Source organism: Apostichopus japonicus, chromosome 2 (assembly GCF_037975245.1).
Source record: "Apostichopus japonicus isolate 1M-3 chromosome 2, ASM3797524v1, whole genome shotgun sequence".
Taxonomy (NCBI): domain Eukaryota; kingdom Metazoa; phylum Echinodermata; class Holothuroidea; order Aspidochirotida; family Stichopodidae; genus Apostichopus; species Apostichopus japonicus.
In genome coordinates this window covers 3,295,264-3,317,130 of record NC_092562.1, presented here as the reverse complement: position 1 = coordinate 3,317,130, position 21,867 = coordinate 3,295,264, and the positions used below count along the sequence as shown (strand labels likewise).

Here is a 21,867-nt window from a genome sequence, read left to right as displayed (position 1 = left end):
AGATATGAGTCACGGGAATCGAGTTAATCCATCCTGATCGAAATCGGAAAGAATCGATTTTTGGTCGAAATTTGACATTTTGGTAAGGGTATAGCCTTACGATTTTTTCAATTTTTGGCCGAAATCGTGATTATTTTAATTTTTCCCAAAACAGGCCCATGTGATAGAGCGGTCCATTCTGTTACCAACCAGGCAATAAAACTGCCACAATAGGTCCATATCTGATAGAAAATTAAATAATATTGATATGAATGTTCAAATGTCATTTTTATGAAAATGATAGCTCAGTCAACCGATTTTTATGGATTAAACAACAGATATGAGTCACGGGAATCGATATAATCCATCCTGATCGAAATCTAAAAGAATCGATTTTTGGTCGAAATTTGACATTTTGGTAAGGGTATAGCCTTATGATTTTTTCAATTTTTGGCCGAAATCGTGATTATTTTAATTTTTCCCAAAACAGGCCCATGTGATAGAGCGGTCCATTCTGTTACCAACCAGGCAATAAAACTGCCACAATAGGTCCATATCTGATAGAAAATTAAATAATATTGATATGAATGTTCAAATGTCATTTTTATGAAAATGATAGCTCAGTCAACCGATTTTTATGGATTAAACAACAGATATGAGTCACGGGAATCGAGTTAATCCATCCTGATCGAAATCTGAAAGAATCGATTTTTGGTCGAAATTTGACATTTTGGTAAGGGTATAGCCTTATGATTTTTTCAATTTTTGGCCGAAATCGTGATTATTTTAATTTTTCCCAAAACAGGCCCATGTGATAGAGCGGTCCATTCTGTTACCAACCAGGCAATAAAACTGCCACAATAGGTCCATATCTGATAGAAAATTAAATAATATTGATATGAATGTTCAAATGTCATTTTTATGAAAATGATAGCTCAGTCAACCGATTTTTATGGATTAAACAACAGATATGAGTCACGGGAATCGAGTTAATCCATCCTGATCGAAATCGGAAAGAATCGATTTTTGGTCGAAATTTGACATTTTGGTAAGGGTATAGCCTTATGATTTTTTCAATTTTTTGGCCGAAATCGTGATTATTTTAATTTTTCCCAAAACAGGCCCATGTGATAGAGCGGTCCATTCTGTTACCAACCAGGCAATAAAACTGCCACAATAGGTCCATATCTGATAGAAAATTAAATAATATTGATATGAATGTTCAAATGTCATTTTTATGAAAATGATAGCTCAGTCAACCGATTTTTATGGATTAAACAACAGATATGAGTCACGGGAATCGAGTTAATCCATCCTGATCGAAATCTGAAAGAATCGATTTTTGGTCGAAATTTGATATTTTGGTAAGGGTATAGCCTTATGATTTTTTCAATTTTTGGCCGAAATCGTGATTATTTTAATTTTTCCCAAAACAGTTCCATGTGATAGAGCGGTTCATTCTGTTACCAACCAGGCAATAAAACTGCCACAATAGGTCCATATCTGATAGAAAATTAAATAATATTGATATGAATGTTCAAATGTCATTTTTATGAAAATGATAGCTCAGTCAACCGATTTTTATGGATTAAACAACAGATATGAGTCACGGGAATCGAGTTAATCCATCCTGATCGAAATCGGAAAGAATCGATTTTTGGTCGAAATTTGACATTTTGGTAAGGGTATAGCCTTATGATTTTTTCAATTTTTGGCCGAAATCGTGATTATTTTAATTTTTCCCAAAACAGTTCCATGTGATAGAGCGGTCCATTCTGTTACCAACCAGGCAATAAAACTGCCACAATAGGTCCATATCTGATAGAAAATTAAATAATATTGATATGAATGTTCAAATGTCATTTTTATGAAAATGATAGCTCAGTCAACCGATTTTTATGGATTAAACAACAGATATGAGTCACGGGAATCGAGTTAATCCATCCTGATCGAAATCGGAAAGAATCGATTTTTGGTCGAAATTTGACATTTTGGTAAGGGTATAGCCTTATGATTTTTTCAATTTTTTGGCCGAAATCGTGATTATTTTAATTTTTCCCAAAACAGGCCCATGTGATAGAGCGGTCCATTCTGTTACCAACCAGGCAATAAAACTGCCACAATAGGTCCATATCTGATAGAAAATTAAATAATATTGATATGAATGTTCAAATGTCATTTTTATGAAAATGATAGCTCAGTCAACCGATTTTTATGGATTAAACAACAGATATGAGTCACGGGAATCGAGTTAATCCATCCTGATCGAAATCTGAAAGAATCGATTTTTGGTCGAAATTTGACATTTTGGTAAGGGTATAGCCTTATGATTTTTTCAATTTTTGGCCGAAATCGTGATTATTTTAATTTTTCCCAAAACAGTTCCATGTGATAGAGCGGTCCATTCTGTTACCAACCAGGCAATAAAACTGCCACAATAGGTCCATATCTGATAGAAAATTAAATAATATTGATATGAATGTTCAAATGTCATTTTTATGAAAATGATAGCTCAGTCAACCGATTTTTATGGATTAAACAACAGATATGAGTCACGGGAATCGAGTTAATCCATCCTGATCGAAATCGGAAAGAATCGATTTTTGGTCGAAATTTGACATTTTGGTAAGGGTATAGCCTTATGATTTTTTCAATTTTTGGCCGAAATCGTGATTATTTTAATTTTTCCCAAAACAGGCCCATGTGATAGAGCGGTCCATTCTGTTACCAACCAGGCAATAAAACTGCCACAATAGGTCCATATCTGATAGAAAATTAAATAATATTGATATGAATGTTCAAATGTCATTTTTATGAAAATGATAGCTCAGTCAACCGATTTTTATGGATTAAACAACAGATATGAGTCACGGGAATCGAGTTAATCCATCCTGATCGAAATCTGAAAGAATCGATTTTTGGTCGAAATTTGACATTTTGGTAAGGGTATAGCCTTATGATTTTTTCAATTTTTGGCCGAAATCGTGATTATTTTAATTTTTCCCAAAACAGTTCCATGTGATAGAGCGGTCCATTCTGTTACCAACCAGGCAATAAAACTGCCACAATAGGTCCATATCTGAAAGAAAATTAAATAATATTGATATGAATGTTCAAATGTCATTTTTATGAAAATGATAGCTCAGTCAACCGATTTTTATGGATTAAACAACAGATATGAGTCACGGGAATCGAGTTAATCCATCCTGATCGAAATCGGAAAGAATCGGTAAGGGTATAGCCTTATGATTTTTTCAATTTTTGGCCGAAATCGTGATTATTTTAATTTTTCCCAAAACAGGCCCATGTGATAGAGCGGTCCATTCTGTTACCAACCAGGCAATAAAACTGCCACAATAGGTCCATATCTGATAGAAAATTAAATAATATTGATATGATTGTTCAAATGTCATTTTTATGAAAATGATAGCTCAGTCAACCGATTTTTATGGATTAAACAACAGATATGAGTCACGGGAATCGAGTTAATCCATCCTGATCGAAATCGGAAAGAATCGATTTTTGGTCGAAATTTGACATTTTGGTAAGGGTATAGCCTTATGATTTTTTCAATTTTTTGGCCGAAATCGTGATTATTTTAATTTTTCCCAAAACAGGCCCATGTGATAGAGCGGTCCATTCTGTTACCAACCAGGCAATAAAACTGCCACAATAGGTCCATATCTGATAGAAAATTAAATAATATTGATATGAATGTTCAAATGTCATTTTTATGAAAATGATAGCTCAGTCAACCGATTTTTATGGATTAAACAACAGATATGAGTCACGGGAATCGAGTTAATCCATCCTGATCGAAATCTGAAAGAATCGATTTTTGGTCGAAATTTGACATTTTGGTAAGGGTATAGCCTTATGATTTTTTCAATTTTTGGCCGAAATCGTGATTATTTTAATTTTTCCCAAAACAGTTCCATGTGATAGAGCGGTCCATTCTGTTACCAACCAGGCAATAAAACTGCCACAATAGGTCCATATCTGATAGAAAATTAAATAATATTGATATGAATGTTCAAATGTCATTTTTATGAAAATGATAGCTCAGTCAACCGATTTTTATGGATTAAACAACAGATATGAGTCACGGGAATCGAGTTAATCCATCCTGATCGAAATCGGAAAGAATCGATTTTTGGTCGAAATTTGACATTTTGGTAAGGGTATAGCCTTATGATTTTTTCAATTTTTGGCCGAAATCGTGATTATTTTAATTTTTCCCAAAACAGGCCCATGTGATAGAGCGGTCCATTCTGTTACCAACCAGGCAATAAAACTGCCACAATAGGTCCATATCTGATAGAAAATTAAATAATATTGATATGAATGTTCAAATGTCATTTTTATGAAAATGATAGCTCAGTCAACCGATTTTTATGGATTAAACAACAGATATGAGTCACGGGAATCGAGTTAATCCATCCTGATCGAAATCTGAAAGAATCGATTTTTGGTCGAACCATTGAAAAGAAAATGCCCCTTTTTGATACATATTTTTACTACTATTAATTACGCCAAATTAGCTTCGAATTCCTATTTTGTCGAACTCTGTCTGGGTCGAGAGGTTACTCGCGCTGTTATGGCTTTCCTTAAAACAATTTCTATGACAGTCTTCACTGTTACAGACTCCGATGTAGGACTGGAGAGGTTTGATCAAGTTTTTTTGTCTCTATCTTGGGCGATTTTTCTTAAAGATGTATCTGTGTGACACGGATATCTCTTCGTACATGGACGTTAACGGAATTCTGTGAGGACTATTGACAGATTTCCTGAAGTCATGAGTCAATAATGAATGTCTGGTTAAGGGCCGGAGAGTAGGGTGAGGGGTGGAGGGGGTGGAGTGGGAAATGCAAATTTTGTTCACAAAAGGAGATGGAACAGTCCTATCCAACAGGGTCTGTAACCCTTCCAATGCTGAATTGTTAAATCTTTGTAAATAACAAACAAATAAACAAACAAAAAGATAGAAAGAAAGAAAACCCAAACACGAAGGTTTTATTTTTAAAATAGCATTTCTGGCAGATTATTATAATTCATTGTCATTTTCCGTATTTTTTTTTTGAAACTTCATTCAATATACAAAAAAAATGAAGCTATAAAGAAAGAAAGGAGGGGAGAAAAAAAAACCCCAAGGGGGTTGGGGGAGGGAAGGGGAGGATTTAGAGTACACAAAAGCAAAAACAAAATATGGGTGCATACAACATTTTTGTACCTTTATGAATACTTAAAGATTGAAATATAAGCTCTGAAAATGTTTTCAAAGTTAAAGGAAATCGAAAGAAGTGACCGAATAAAAGAAGAAGAAGAAGAAGAAGGAAAGAAAAAGAAAAAAAGTTGCTAATAACTATGCAAGGCAAGCTTAAAAAGTTACTCTTGACAAGGTGTGACCACCCATGACATTGCACTTTCTGACTAACATACACAGCAAATGGAGCTGACATGTAGAACGCTCGGAGAAATCACTGGGGAATAAAATAAACACATAAATAAAAATAAAAAATCTGATAGTTTTCAAGCGAGGATAAAGAGATAAGCTACTATAATGACAAAGAGATCGATGACAAAGTTCATCACCGGATTCATTTGCTGATGTTTCCGAAGAATGGAAGGGTAACATATTTAAAACTCGAAAAAAAAACTACTTTTTAAGCTATCACATCCAAATAATCAACCTTTAAATGGTTTACACGGGCATTCAAAACACCTTCCATGAATTTGAGCAGAATTAAAAAAAAATTAGAGCTTATACTGGACTCCAGTTTTTTTGTTTTAAATACATATCCTCCATCATACCTCTAGCCCCAACCCTCCCTTCTCCCGCCCAACCCCCAAACTCACAAAACTAAACGGGTCGAGGGACCCAAAAAGGGAATTTTGTGTAACTTGATCTGATATCTTGAGAGCTCTTCATGGCGTTTACCCGATTTTATAATCTGGGAGATAATACTGAGAGTGCTCTATATATTGGGTGATATAAGTGATATCACATTTTTACAGTGAGTGATATCATATTATATATGAGTGATATCACATTACCTTTTCAGAGGCTAATACTGACTGTCTTAGTAGTTTGAACCACACCTTCCTTCTCATGTATGAATGACACTGATTAAAATGATTTTTCTTTTTAAACTATTCTTCCTAGCATTATAGGGTAAAGATATTATTAATTGTAATGAAATGGTTAGTTAGGCAGCACGCAACATTAATACTTGTTTGAGATTGGCAAATTATCTTGTACGTTTTCCACACTGGATAAGACTCGAACTTTGGTAATGACATTTGTATGCCATGTCACACCCTGTCTTCCACCCCTTCCATCTCTTCTCCCCTCCCCCGACCACCCCCATCGTGTACTCCACTAAGGATTAAGGGTAAGAGTGTGAGAGGGATGACACCTTTGAGACGACACCAATTTGATGCCTACATTAACTGGGGGAAATGGGGTTCGAAAAGAATTTGACCCAGCTTTCCCCACATTGCTAATGTGTAGGAAGCAACACATTTTCCTGATTTGACAGCTTTAAATTCTCCTAAAATAGTTACCTTCCAATTACAAATATAGACAAGTCTCTGATTTGATACAGATACAGCATGTTTTTAAACTGAAATATTTTATCCATTATTTACAAGTCAATACCTATTCTAACAACTGGTCCATGTTATTACGACATCAAGTAAAATGAAAATGCGTTGAAAAGACAAAAAATAAGCAAGAGATTCTGCCTGGAGAAGGTTATCCCTACTAAAATTGCGCAGTCAATCAAAGTCATTGCATATGCATTATAAGTGAAGAGGGGAGTGGAAAATTAAAAAAAAATCAGATTTCCTCAGAAATATCTCATGTGAGCGAGCATCCAGCTGGTTTACAAAGTTTTCAAAAAGAAATTCAGTATTTTCTTTCTAAAAAAGTAGTTTCAACAAAGTTGCAGTAATTGAAGGTGAAAACCATTCTTGATTAAAATTCTTCCCCCACCCCTGCAACCAAGGGGGAGGAAGAGGAGACTGCACCGGGGTCATGAGAACATGTCCCCAATTTTGCAGACACAATATGGTACCCCTAGATTGGGAGGAGGGGTTTGGGGAAACTGCCTCCCTAACCACTTGTCTACTATGCTCATGTTCACATTTCTGGATAAAACAACTGCCCCCCCCCCACTCTCACACCACCCTTCCCCATAGTAACTTGAATAACGTGTGAATCCAGATAAAAACAAAATCAAATAGTGCCAACCTACAAATTAGAGGTACAACACCTAACAAGGATGACTGTTTCACAAGTAAGATTAGTACCGCAAACTAAACGGATTAGTTATTTGCACACATAGCAAGCAGAAATTAGTGAATCTTGTAAGTAGTAGCGGTAGCATCTTTGGCTATGGAGACCAAAAATGATACCACCTTTATTTTGGATTTTTTCTTTCTTTCAAATATCAAGTTTGGAAGTAGTATTAACATTATTTTGGGAGTAGTTATAAGACAATTCTTGACCAAGGGAGGTCAGAAAGGTGTTTTGCTTGGGATAATGTAGTTAATAGGCAGAAAGGAACAGGCAAGTTAAAGAAAAAGAAACGCGACTCAATCTTCATGAAGAAATAATATCTACTTCTTGATTGAGTGACTTCTTCATGCCTAGAAGTCAGACAAATGTTCACTTTTTTTAAGCTAAAACAAAATAAAATAACAAGCTGCTAGTTATTGTAGCTGCTAAGATACCCAGTACCTATTCATCACACGGAATAAGAAATGTCTCGTTTTGAAAAAATAGAATTCGTAGCTGCATCGTTTAAAAAATGATAGCATTTCTCCTATAGCTTTTAATATCATCTTTTAGCTGCAGATCGACTGTACAATGAAAATTGTGATGAAAACAAAACCACAGAAACAAGAATATTTATTTATGACACAGCTGCATTCTTCTGCACCTATCACTTTGTCCCCCCAAACCCATCCCCCCCTCCCCATCTCATTCAAGACCTGACCTACATCAGGCAACTTGCGAGTGACATTAACAATGTGCTCAGAAGCATTGATTTTTAAGTAACAGATTTCACGGTCCTTTGGACGCCGATGGCTCCAGGAATGAAAACTGCTATCAAAGAAAACTTGTTTGCCAGAGTATCAACTGGACCGGTTTTTGCTATTATGACTAACATGAAAAAATAATGAACTAGCGGTCATGAGTCAACAAACATGAATGCTTTGAGAACCGTCCCGATTAATCCGCCGTGGGCTTACAAGACTTAAACATATCCCCTTTGTTATCCACACAGTAGTGATTTGTGGGTGTTAAATACAGCTCTGAATATATCAAGAATGGACGACTTGACACTTTCAATAACAAAAGTAATAATTCATACATCCGGTATTTGTGAAATATCAAAGCATATCCTACAATTCTGAGAACATAACGTGTTCCAAAACATCATTCTGTTTCCTCTTCTCAGAGCCATAATCAGTAGTTACCATGGCAATCCTTTTACAACATTGTTTTACAGACAACGTTGTATAACACACCATGATCAGTTTCACAAACCCTTTCTCCTTTTAGGTGTCTGCTAGAAACTCAGTTGATGTATAATAGCTGTGTGATTTCACTGCTGATTTCATTATTTTACACTATTGATTCATCTGAGCTACAAGTTTTTCCCAAAGCTCTGTGATTTTTTTTGGTCAGATAAAGATCAAACTACCTTGCTGCTATGGCAAACTGTCGTCGGGTTATTTTACTAACTGTATGCAAAGTCAACTAATTACTGGCTGCCACAACGACATATTGAAGAACAGCATTACATGTTTCTCCTATCCAGCCCATTGATGTTACCATAAATATTCATAAGATATTAATTAATCACCACCCTTAGGAACTTAAGTAGAAGAGAAAGAAATTAACAATCCATTTACCGGAGGAATCTTCCTGGCAAGTAATTAATTAAAATAATACATTCAAGGTTAATCTTCAACACGAATTGTTACTGTTTTTTCAGCGATGATTGTTTTTATATACTGTTGTATTCGCATTTGATCATAACCATATTCCTGATAGCTAAAACAAGAATAAGAAATAACAGGCCTAGCCTCCTCCTCCTCCTCATCCCAACTTCAACGTGATCACAAATCTGTCCTTGTGACTATGTTTCAATTCTCAGAGCCAGAAAAGTTGTATATAAATGCAAGACCTCACTTGACAGACTGACTAGTATGGCAGGAACGTGGAAAGGGGCCGGCCTTCTTCATAGAGTTCTAAAAATTTCACCAGAGATCAAGAGGAAATTGGTATCTCATTTTGACAAAAATTTCTTATCTAACTAGTAAAATAATCTATTACTAAAAAATAAACTTTTTTAAATTGATTTCCCGTTGTTATTTCAACATCTATAATGGTGATTGTAGCTGTCGCTAACAAATGGAGACACTTAATAACATTTCACTTAACTACCAAAAGCAATTTTTTTTCTTAAAGTTCACGTCCAATTAAATAGTGGCTTACATCATGCTAGTATTAAATAGCATGAAAAAAAAAGATGATCAATAAACAAACAACAAATTAATGCACCAAGCCTGTACTCCTGTTTACCTAACCGAACAACACCATCTTCTAGCTACTGATCACTGTTGTCATAATGTTACCCGATCATTTGCTCCAACCCTGTATCAACCACTTTTTTTTTACAAAGATATGCGCTGCTAAAGAATTTGTTTTCAAAACAGGGATATGTGACATCACACATAGTGGACAGGCACTCCCACATATCTGGTTGAGTATAGACAGAAGGAATAAAAATTGTTTTTTTGAGGGTGGAGAGGGAAAAAACTGCAATCGTGTAGTATTTTCCATATTTTAATTTGGGCAGGTTGCTAAAAGAAAGATAAAAAAGAATAATGAATGACAATAATAATAAAGACCATAATTATCATGATCAAACTTGAAAGAAAAAATTACAAGAACGGAAAATGGAAGCAACACAGAAAGGCACTCTTTACACAGTCCATTGTCTGGCTTGCTACGCTTAAAAAAAAACAAAGAAAAAACCCATTCGTACTTCAATAAAAGATACTCGTTTTTTTCTTCTCTCCACTGTACCCGTAACTCACCGCCTGAATAGGCTAGGAATCCAACAAAAATAAAGGACACAATGAAGTAACAGGAATTTACAATGACGATGGAATTCACATTTACTTGGACCCCCCATCGATTTTCCGTCTCGTTTTATTTCAAATATGTTTATTCGTATTTATGCAACATCACCAAAATTGACCACATCAAAAAGAAATTTGACATTTTTGAAATAACTCAACAACACGCCCTCCTCTCCCATGCGCATGCCCCTTTTGTGGGCTTTGCCAAAATTTGATTGACTGTTGTGTGTCTCCATTGGTATGTTACATCATTGTGCCCTTTTTCCCCTTTTGTAGCCAAGTCTTCCTTTGAAAAAAAAAGAAAAAAATTGAAGGAAAAAAAAAAATATGCAATATTAGAGTAAAATATGCTTTCAACAAATCCATATATTTTGAATATATACAAAGCTTAGTTGGAAAAGAAAAAAGGCAAAAAATGAAACATGAGGAAACTTCATGTATACAGAATTACAGCAATCATGCCTTCAGCATGCAACTTTATATACAGTCATGCAGCGCTTTTTACTCAAATATATATACAACAGCTTGGAACCATAAATAAGGTTGTTTTATAAACCAAGCCTTAAAAAAGTTCAACCACGACACTTTCTCAGAAAGACCTCAAAGTACTCAACTCCTTTACACCTTCCAAGTTTTCTTTTCAAAAAACTTGCCCCCTGAAAAATTCACTTCAACACTCACCGAGACTTTGTAAAACGTGTTCCGCACCCCCCCCCCTCCTTTTTATAGTCTATTACCTTATTTTCATTTACCTCGAAACTTAAAACTCTTTAGACGTAATAATACTTAATAATAGGTTCACAAAAAGCAGTAAAGTAGATGTTGAAAATGTACTCAAATTTCACACTACACTAACTGAATCGATCACACTTAGTTTCAAAACCAGTTCGGATCAAATTTCAGGTTGAAAAACTCTTTCTTTTCAATCCACCTGCCAGATTCAAATTTTTGCAAAATCCTTTTCTTTGCAATAAATATAATGGTATAAAAATATCAAACAGAATGCTACTACTACCATTAAGGAAAGTGACCACATTCCCCCCCCACCCCCCCTAGCTTCTTCTGTTTTATTGGTAAGTACATTTAAAGGTCACTGAACGACTGCCATAATTGTCATGTGACCACTATCCTGATAGATGTGAAGTTTGGAGTTTTCCTGCAGCAAAACTCCATATAGTGAAGCAGGGATGCTCTTTAACCTTATAAACTTTGTGTAATTGTCACTGTCAAAGACACTGTCGAAAACTCTTCTGAAGATGTTTCGACTTTCGAAAAAGGTCGCGTTTTTTTCATCGAGTGTCTGCAGTAGGCAGAGAACTCTGATACCCATTTGGTCAACTCTACGTGCATGTGCGAGAAGGGACACATGGTTTCATTTCACGTAGGGTTATGTCTTGTCTCGAATACAGAGTCGGTGGGATTGACTGTCTTTTCTGACCACTGACGACCTTTGACCCTGCTTGCACTATATTTAAAACAGCAGCACTAAAGCGATGCTCAGATCTCTGCCGTGAAATATTTCAAATGAAAGAATAAAATAGAAAATTAAATTTCCTTTTTTGGGGGGGGGTTTCTGAGTATCTCAAAGCAGTCATCTAGGGGGGAGGGGGGAGTCTATGAGATTGTTTATAACAAAAACACTTCCATTTTCTACACCTGCTTGAGTAAAACTCTTTTTTTTCTTTTTATTATATAATTCTGTGTATTTTGGCAAACCTGTTATAAATATTAAATAGTTTTTCTATTTTGGTTTATTAACTTACTAATAATAAAGGGAATAAAAATTTCGTAAAATTCTTAGGTAAAGCAAGGTAAAATCCGATGTATTCCCTGTATATCTCTGTGTATAGTTTCTCAGCCATCATTTCTCTTGGTCCCATGCATCACCTCTCCCTTGCCTGCTCTGGGCTCCCTCTCTCTGCCTCTCTCTCTCTCTCCGGAAGATCTCACTCCCTCTCAGTTCCCTCCTTGTCTCTGACTCGTCCTACTCAGAAACTGGCAAGCAGATCCTCACCGAATTTTAAGTAACTTGTCAGCTGTGGTCGATCGGAGTGTCTTTTTCCTACCACAGTTTAAAAACGCTTTTATGGTCGCAGTCACCAGTCATCAAAGGTGGGCATTTGTTGGTACACTGGACCCTCCCTGATGGTTAACCATCATTTGGTGGGGGTCGTCGGCACACTGGACCCGCCTCCCGTCTCCATGGACTCAGTAATACTCACTGGCACAAATCGGTCTAAATTGAGGCAATATGAAATTTCACCTTTTTACTTGATGATATCATCAAAGAAAGAGAAGACCATCATAGCTAGAGCAATATTTGCAATACGTGTTAAGTTGAGTACTGAGCATTCTCTGCTAGAGGCAACATAATTCATAGGTAATCTCCTTGAAATTCATGAATCCTAGAACCCTTTTGATCACTTTGAGCAGACATGTCATGTCACGCTAAAAACTAATTGTTAAGGAAATGGCACCAAGTTTTCTTCACTTTTTCTCCACTTAAAAATGAAATGTCATTGGACACATACGTAGCATATTGCTATCACTTGTTAGGCTGAATGTATGGACATCCAACATCTAGGCTATTCTAATACATGTTAGGCTGGTAATACAAGTCACCCCACATGGAGACTATTTTTTTCACTAGTAAGAGTGGAAGTACTATTTGAAATCTTACATGTGTTCTGACATCATCTACACTAATCTATTACTGGTTAGGCTAGAGGTACAAGACCTTTTATTGTATTCTCAAACTGGTTAGGCTAGAAGCACAAGACAGTTTGGCTATTTTATCACTAGATAGGGTGGTACAAGGGAGGTACAAGACATTTTGGCCATTCCATTACTGGTTAGGCTGAATGTATAAGAAATCCAATAGCTAGGCTATTCTAATACTTGTTAGGCTGTATGTAAAAGATCATGGCAGATTTTAGATCATACTGTACTTCCTAGTTTGATAATCTAAATCATTAAAGTTGTGTGATTTACTCACTTTCAGAATGCAAAAGAGCATGTTCTTCCACAGCACTGCTTGGCAACAATCCTGCAAATTTAAAACCAAAAATCAACCAGTTATTCTCTCACATTCCACAAACTGAAAAGACAATGTAGTGAAAATGACAGAGGGTTCATCAAAAGCAAAAATATTTAGTATTAGTGATAAATAATGCATGAAAAGTAGAATACACCTGTACATGGATCAGGAATGGGGAAGAAAAACGTTAAAAGGATTGGAAAGAGCCCCGGTTTCTGAAAAACTAGGGCTCTAAATGCATGCAGAACAAACTAGTCCTCTAGTCAAGGTTAAAACCTCATCTTGTTAGTCACATAGTTCTTGCTGGAACTAGTTTATGAAATGTAAAACTTTTTAATGCTTCGTTGTGGGCAAACAGCTGAACATCTTTTTGGGTAATTTCTCACAGCTAGGCAACTGCAACAACTGCAACTTACAACTGCAGACAATAATCTTCGAAAATGGCGGTTATGTTAGGTTGATATTTCTGGCTCTAAACTGAACATTGTGAAGTGTAAAATAACTTTGAAATGTAGCAATGTTCTACTGCTAAAACAAATCTGCATTTCTCAAAACATTCTGTTTGGTTCAACGGTCATACTGTAAATGCAATTTCCCCGAGAGGATTGTCGCATCAAGTCCAGGACTAGAGGAGGGACAGCAATGAATCAACTTCTCCCTCCCACACTTTGATAATTCATTGCCACCAACAGTGATAAGAGAGAGAGACAGTAACTAGGCTGAACGACAATATCAAACGGGAAGGATTCGGTGTCATTTACTTCTTTCTTGTATCTTGTGAACATGGTAGAGAGGAGTTCCCTCAAAGAGTTGAGAGTTTATTAATCTCATAATTTTGTCAGATGACAAAATATTTCAAGAGCGCTACGAGAATTCAAAGTGCTTCCGAAGAGCTTAACTCAGTGTAGACTTGTATTAGGGTTAGGGTGTTAAAGGCCTGTATTTAGGACTTGTATAGAAACCAGTTTGAAACATTGTGGTCACTCACCGGCCATCATTTGATAGTCGACACTCTCATCTAACGATATCAGAGGGACGTTCCATTTCGGGATCGGCGTTGACCTGGGTGTGTTCCTTGGCGTGGCCACCGGTGATGTGAACAAAGGGAAAGAGGTGGGGCTAAAGCTCATTGGACTACCATTTGCATACGAAAGGATCTGCAAGTAAAGAGAAAGGAATAGTTTAGTATCACACAGTGAACAAACGGTGTACACAGCACCAACGCCTTCATTTAGTCTCTCACAAGGCCTTCATTCAAAGTAGGGCAACAAGAAACGTAACATAATTAATCTTTGAAAACTATAATTTTTTGAGATAATAAGATATTACCCATTTGTGTCTGACTAGGTTAATGCCTATGAAGCAAAAATGTGACAGATAAGACTTCTTTAATGTTGTTGTGTTACACTATTTATATGTTCCAATAATGCCAGTGTGCTACACCATTTTACAATATAGGAATGCTTTACGTAATTTGTGACTTTTAATTATGCTGAGGAAAGTCTAGTGGGAGGCACTGGTGATGTGGGACTCGATGATGGAGGGTGGGTGCTGGCTTTACTTACCAGTGAGGACCTGGTGTGACATGGTGAGGGTGTTGGACTGAATAATGGAGGGAGGGTTACTGGTGGGTAGTGCTGGATTTACTCACCATTGAAGAACTAACAGGAGGTGCTGGGGATGTTGGACTAGCTGATGGAGGGTGGTGCTGGCTTTACTTACCAGTGAGGACCTGGTGTGACATGGTGAGGGTGTTGGACTGAATAATGGAGGGAGAGTTACTGGTGGGTAGTGCTGGATTTACTCACCATTGAAGAACTAACAGGAGGTGCTGGGGATGTTGGACTAGCTGATGGAGGGTGGTGCTGGCTTTACTTACCAGTGAGGACCTGGTGTGACATGGTAAGGGTGTTGGACTGAATAATGGAGGGAGAGTTACTGGTGGGTAGTGCTGGATTTACTCACCATTGAAGAACTAACAGGAGGTGCTGGGGATGTTGGACTAGATGATGGATGGTTACTGGTGGGTGGAGCGGGATTGCTGACTGCACTGGTTGTGGTTGCCTGAATGGATACTGGCACTGTGGTCACTGTCAGAAAAAGGAATGAAAAAAAGAGAAGAACGAATCACAAAATGATCACTCCAAAGAGTACTTTTAAGTCCTCACACACTTGTGTAACTGTAACTACAGAATGGAAACAGTTGATTGCTGAGTCACTAATTCGTTCTGTACTTTACATTGTACTAGCATGTTACAAAACAATGGTACCCACTGTCCTATCAAAGAGACAGAATGTGTTGATTCACTGGTGGCTGTGCTCCTTGGACATTACATCATCATTTGCTTCCAATTTTGTTTAAAAAAAAACATCATAGTAAACTTAAAGTGAGGTTCACTCTCTATTGCTATATATGGTAAAGCCATAAACATTTTGTACTATGGGTCACAATACACACCACGGCCGTATTTGGTCCCAAGACAAATGTATATCATTTAGGCTCACACTAACCTGCAGAGATGTTAGCCACTGTGTTATGTTGTAGTTGGTTTGAGTTGGAAAGTGCACCAGTCTGTCCGATAGAGGTTGCTATGGCGATGGGCCTAGCAACAGGAGGCGGAGGAGGAGGTGGAAGCATGGTGGAAGGGATAAACCCTGCAATTTTGGAAGCACTCCCAGTGGCACTCAGCTCTAATCCAGCTCTCACCTGTAAACATCAATCAAAAGGGTTGTCATATAGAAGATATAGTGATATTCCAATGGGGATGATGATGTGGCGTGTTACAAAGGACAGTTACACATAAGATTTCTAGCCCACACCGCCAGTAGGCCCACTTATGCAACCTCATTCCAATGTCTCTTTCTAATTGGCCTCTAAGTATGCTTCCTTAAAGGGAGGGGAGGGGGCAGGGGTGATTACTTTCGCCTAATAAACCCTTCTTACCAAACTCTGTCAAAATGGACGAACGTTCATCAAGATTTTCCGTTCACCAAATTGAATATGTTACAACAGAATATTTTCTTCTATTCTTCATTAATTATGCATAAGAGTCGTATGACTTTGTAACCTGCTCGCCACCTCTAGGAGTGGTACGACCACATTCACTCATGAACCACAACTAGGTCTCATGTATGGCACTTTTGACCTGTTAACCAGTACTGGCAGCCCACATGGCATTTTGACCTGTTAACCAGTACTGGCAGCCCACATGGCACTTTTGACCTGTTAACCAGTACTGGCAGCCCACATGGCACTTTTGACCTGTTTAACCAGTACTGTCAGCCCACATGGCACTTTGACCTGTTTAACTAGTACTGGCAGCCCACATGGCATTTTGACCTGTTTAACCAGTACTGGCAGCCCACATGGCACTTTTGACCTGTTAACCAGTACTGGCAGCCCACTTGGCACTTTTGACCTGTTAACCAGTACTGGCAGCCCACATGGCACTTTTGACCTGTTAACCAGTACTGGCAGCCCACATGGCACTTTTGACCTGTTAACCAGTACTGGCAGCCCACATGGCACTTTTGACCTGTTAACCAGTACTGGCAGCCCATATATGGCACTTTTGACCTGTTTCACCAGTACTGGCAGCCCACATGGCACTTTTGACCTGTTAACCAGTACTGGCAGCCCATATGGCACTTTTGACCTGTTTAACCAGTACTGGCAGCCCACATGGCACTTTTGACCTGTGTAACCAGTACTGGCAGCCCACATGGCACTTTGACCTGTTTAACCAGTGCTAGCAGCCCACATGGCACTTTTGACCTGTTTAACCAGTACTGGCAGCCCATATGGCACTTTTGACCTGTTTAACCAGTACTGGCAGCCCACATGGCACTTTTGACCTGTTTCACCAGTACTGGCAGCCCACATGGCACTTTTGACCTGTTTAACCAGTACTGGCAACCCACATGGCACTTTGACCTGTTTAACCAGTACTGGCAGCCCACATGGCACTTTGACCTGTTTAACCAGTACTGGCAGCCCATATGGCACTTTTGACCTGTTTAACCAGTACTGGCAGCCCACATGGCACTTTTGACCTGTTAACCAGTACTGGCAGCCCATATGGCACTTTTGACTTGCTAACTGACAGTGTTTCTTTGATTTATCTGCTTCTTCTTCATTAATGTTTAGTCACCATTAATATGTATGTCACTATGAATATATATGACACTATTAATAATTATAAGCCACTTAAAATTTATCAGTCAGTTTCTTGTAAGCTTGTCTTTGTGGTTCGCCATGATTAAAAGGAAATGATATACAACCACACAAGGTATGGTCTTTTTTTGTAGACAGATCACCCGTAAATTTAACACTCTACTAGAAAGGTAATTTGGCAATTTGATAGATGTTACCTGAGCAAAAATCTCTCGTTTTCCTGTTATTATTGACTTATTAAGTTAACCTAAACACAGGATGCATTCAAGAACGTCGTACCAAGACAGAAGGTCACAGTAAAATTAGTTAGCTGTATAAACACAGCTTCATCAGTAGGTAAATATCAATCTTCCTTCTTTGACGAGAATGACTCAAAATAGTTAAGAAAACACTAAACAAGGAATTTTTAGTTCTCGTCATCGTATCAAATCATGCCATGAGATACATATGCATGAGCTCATGAAGGGTTATCAGACCCCGGATATGTTAACGACATGCTAAACTGGTTTCAACCTCTCAACGGTACTTTTCCTGGAGGTTCCAACCCTCTAGACCATAGGTTCTCAACCTTTTGCCATCCACAGACACATAGGGACAAAGGAGAACTGCACCTGACCCCCCCCCAAGGGGTATCACCAACGACCTCAAGCTCCCACCATGGTTGGGAGCGAGGTCACTTGGATTTTCTTTGCCCGAGATGGCGCTCAAAGACTTGTTCTGGCTGTCTTCAAAGCTGTTTTAAGTCGGTTAAAATGTTGATTGACCCCTCAGGCTGTGGTGGCCCCTACCCCCTCCACCACTGTTCATACGCAGACCTCCTGTAGACCCCCTATACCCTCACAGACCCCACCCACTAGGGATTGGTAGATCCCAGTTAGAGAAGATGGCTATGAACTACTTTCAGACACACAGGGGTAGTCAATTACACATCTCTACATATCTCCCAGTCTGAGAGAATGCATTGAAGGATGGTAGTGAAACAGTTTTGAAGAGTTCTAAGGGCTTGAGTGTCTACCACTTGATGGCTATCTAGAATATTTTGGTAGCGATACGGATGGGATCCTTTAAAATGATCAGTGACTCACCAAGCGGTCTTGATGGCAAACGAGTTGCACGAAATCGGCGAGAGGACCAGCATCGGCGTGTGATGAGGATGCTTGTACGAAAGCACTCACTGCATGTTGATTTGAGATGGTCGTCACTGCACCTTGTAAGCTGTTGCCGTGATCTGGTGAGAGAGTTTAATATAATTATTAAAAATCACCTGTCCTGGTGATATAACAGAGACACGTAACAATTCTGTAGAGGTGAAACTAAGGACTCTCGGAACGGGGAAAGGCGGCGATCCGTTTCTTAACGGTTATCTGTAGCCTGCAGCAAACCGTCTTGCTCGTTCATGATTGGATCCTTATTCTCACTTTTTCATTAATTTGCACTCTGTATACCATGTGTTTCATATCTTCCACTAGATCATAATGACATACAATGTGGTACTGGCCATTAAACCCTCCAAAATTGGGTGAAGTTTTTTTTACAAATTTCGTCAATCTATTGACACAGGTGGTAAGAATGTGAACCATCAGGCAAATCTTTAAGTGCATCGAAGCTGTAACTGATAGCGTCTGTTTAATCAAGCTTGTGCGTGCCCTTAAGTTTCGGAGATGGCCCTAGTGGTCAGGACTTTTAAGAGTGGAGTCGGGACTCTATCATCGTCATTCGAAACAACGGCATAGGGACATGTTCAGAAGTAAACACGGTTTGGATCAAATGTATCGCAGCGATACTAAATCACACTTGCAAGGATTGAAACAGTTTGAATTTGAAAAATTTTCCTTCTGTTTTAGGTTATGATCAATCTTGTCATTTGCTACGACATGTACATGACCTGGTTACCGTTCTCTGGACATTGTTAATTTGAAGAAATAAAAAACGGTAAAAGAATTTGCTTGTGAGGAGCATTGCGTGCATATTTTGATGTTGCACTTTGATGCATTTCGAAGCTGTTACATCCAAACGTATTAACCAATCTCAAATTAACCCAGACTGAAGGCAGCTCGTGCAAAACAAAGAAGTACAACTGAGTCCTGTACCGCGTAGCCAAGGGGGGAAGGGGGGGGGAAGGGGGCGACCGCCCCCCTTGAGCATATTTTTTTGTACGTTTTTATGATATCGCTAGTAATTTCAAATAGAAAATGCTTAGATGCAACTTGCAAGGCCTGGAAAGTGCCATTTCCAGTGATCTGGGAGGCATAATCGGCCAGAATGTTCTTGTGCACTTCGCGCCAACTCATGGTGGCGCTACACTTAGATAGTTTCCAATGCCGAATCTACGGCTCTAATAATTTGCCTACAGGTTCGCCCCTCCCTTGGCAATTTCCTCGCTACGCGCCTGGTCTATATTCATTGAGGTCATGAAGTATCTGGTGATATGTGATAAAGAAGTACAACTGAGTCCTGTGTGCGATGTACGTCTATATTCATTGAGGTCAAGTATCTGGTAATATGTGATATTGTGTGATATGGTTTATTGTATGATATATGCCAGTACTGTAAGTTCCTGTAAATGTTTTCTTACGGACAGCACTACAGGAATATCTACTTCTGCATAGACGCAGGTACGAAGAAGCTGTGATGTTTCAATAGTACAGCATGTACCGAAGACTTGCTCCCATTCAAGGGATTCATGTCATTGAGAGGAAACAATCGCAGCCTAACACAGTAGCAGTCATTGATAGTTCTCACTCAATACTTTCTGCACGTTCAGCGAATTTCGCATATTCAACATCAACAATTTTACGACCGCTCGAACGGAAGATCGTTCGTTAATAGCGACTTGTTAATTCTTCGTAACCCCCACTGACAATCGATGACATCACCCGGCGTTGCTAAGACTGGGAAGTCGTTCCATATTCTGGCGATTTTGTTGCGCCCGGAGTGGACTAGTCAAACGATTGAGTGAACAAAAAACGACCAGGAATACACAGCTAGCTACTACTTCACTTAACGATCTAAACCAGAACAGGATGTGAGGATACATAGTGTGTACTTATATGTTTAAAAAAATGGTTCAATTTGGAAACGCTTCTTCCAACCTTGAAAGCTTCCGTAGTCTAACCGACTGCATGAAGTGAAATGTAACGGATGAGCGATGGAGGGTGACGACAAAGTGATTGGAATATCCTACAGCAGAATCAACAAATCATCGTTTGGGGATTATTAATTATTACCCCGTAGACACAACAGATCTGAAATCCTGTTCTCCGTGATTTCTTTATTACTACGTCTAAATGACAAGTTGACTAACCCCTCTGTAACTGAAAACCGTTCTACTATTTCCCTGTTATTCTTTTCGTTGTTTTGACGTAAAAGCCGATTTCCTGATTCCTGGAGAGTCAAACTTCCTTGACATTTCACCTGTCAGTCTATCCTTGAAATAGTCTCTCATAAAACAATGCCGTGAAGGCTACTACCACAACAGACGCTACCTTGCATAAAGGGGGAAATCCTTCTACGAAACATTAAAATAGAAAATACAAAGAACTGCTGTCTGCGTGTACAAAGAGAGAGACAGAAAGAGAGAGAGAGAGCACCTGGGATTTTTAGGAAATAGGTTGTCAAATGAAATGTGGCTGGGAGGGGAGGGGGAGGGGGTGATGGGGAGTTGGGAGGGAGAACCGAGTGCCACAATTAAACAATGGCCAACAAGTGGTGACCTTATTGTAGCATGTGCAAAACATTTGAAGAAAAAATGTAAATCCAGCTCAAAATAGCATTTTTTGTACTGGTTTTTATCAAATGTGGTATAAAACGAATCGATTAATGTAGTTCGAATTTTACACCTCGATCCGTCAATCTCCAACTTAATGCAAAAGTGCTAAACCTCTGAACCCTTCCGGTTTGCAATCACCTGTTTATATCGCACACTTTGATTTCTTTATTTAATAATCTAGTATTGGAGTTTAATAGGAGAATGTGTTGATTCATATTTCAATATTCACTTGAACCATTGTATTTAAACTAATTCCTCAGATTGCAGAAAAGAACAGGTCGTGGGTCCCGTCCGAACTGCAACATCTTTCGTCAACAAATACAGGAACACTTGTCTCAAACAGTTTTCTTCAATAGTTTTAACTCTCTTTTTTTAATTTTTTTTTTCATAAGATATGATATCCATGACTACGGGAGAGTCTATCCCAACGACAGACATAGCTATAAGAAGTGAAAGCTGAGAAAAACGATCAGGATTATGATTCGCCCACCCCCGCGGATGAAGTGGTTTACTTTAATCGCAGTATTACCTCCTTGGTGAATGCCGTTAGGAATGCAGCACGACTGCTGCATTGTTCCTGGTTCGATCTTTGGAGAGATTTTCAGCGGCCTAATCGAAGACGCTTGCACCGCAACGAAGGAGGTGGGTTTCTCCGACGTCCGTTGGTGTTTCATGGGCACTATGTTTTGCGATGGTTCCATCGGGCTTGAACCTGGAAGCGAAAGAAAATGAAGAAATTACGATATTTAC

At 38.4% G+C, this 21,867-nt stretch overlaps 1 protein-coding gene across 3 annotated transcripts in view; it reads right to left on the bottom strand.

The window, feature by feature from the left end:
• Window positions 1-4,990: 4,990 nt before the first annotated feature.
• The window catches only part of LOC139974386 (nuclear factor 1 C-type-like), a 51,839-nt gene continuing 34,962 nt past the window's right edge, over window positions 4,991-21,867 (bottom strand). For all 3 annotated transcript variants that reach the window (XM_071981510.1, XM_071981524.1, XM_071981517.1), the window contains 7 exons: window positions 21,647-21,829; window positions 18,434-18,576; window positions 15,686-15,881; window positions 15,140-15,264; window positions 14,163-14,331; window positions 13,133-13,183; window positions 4,991-12,373 (listed from right to left, as the gene is read on the bottom strand). In XM_071981510.1, coding sequence (XP_071837611.1) covers window positions 12,294-12,373; window positions 13,133-13,183; window positions 14,163-14,331; window positions 15,140-15,264; window positions 15,686-15,881; window positions 18,434-18,576; window positions 21,647-21,829 — 947 coding nt within the window. In that variant the 3' untranslated portion in view covers window positions 4,991-12,293. The remainder of the gene's footprint in view (window positions 12,374-13,132; window positions 13,184-14,162; window positions 14,332-15,139; window positions 15,265-15,685; window positions 15,882-18,433; window positions 18,577-21,646; window positions 21,830-21,867) is intronic.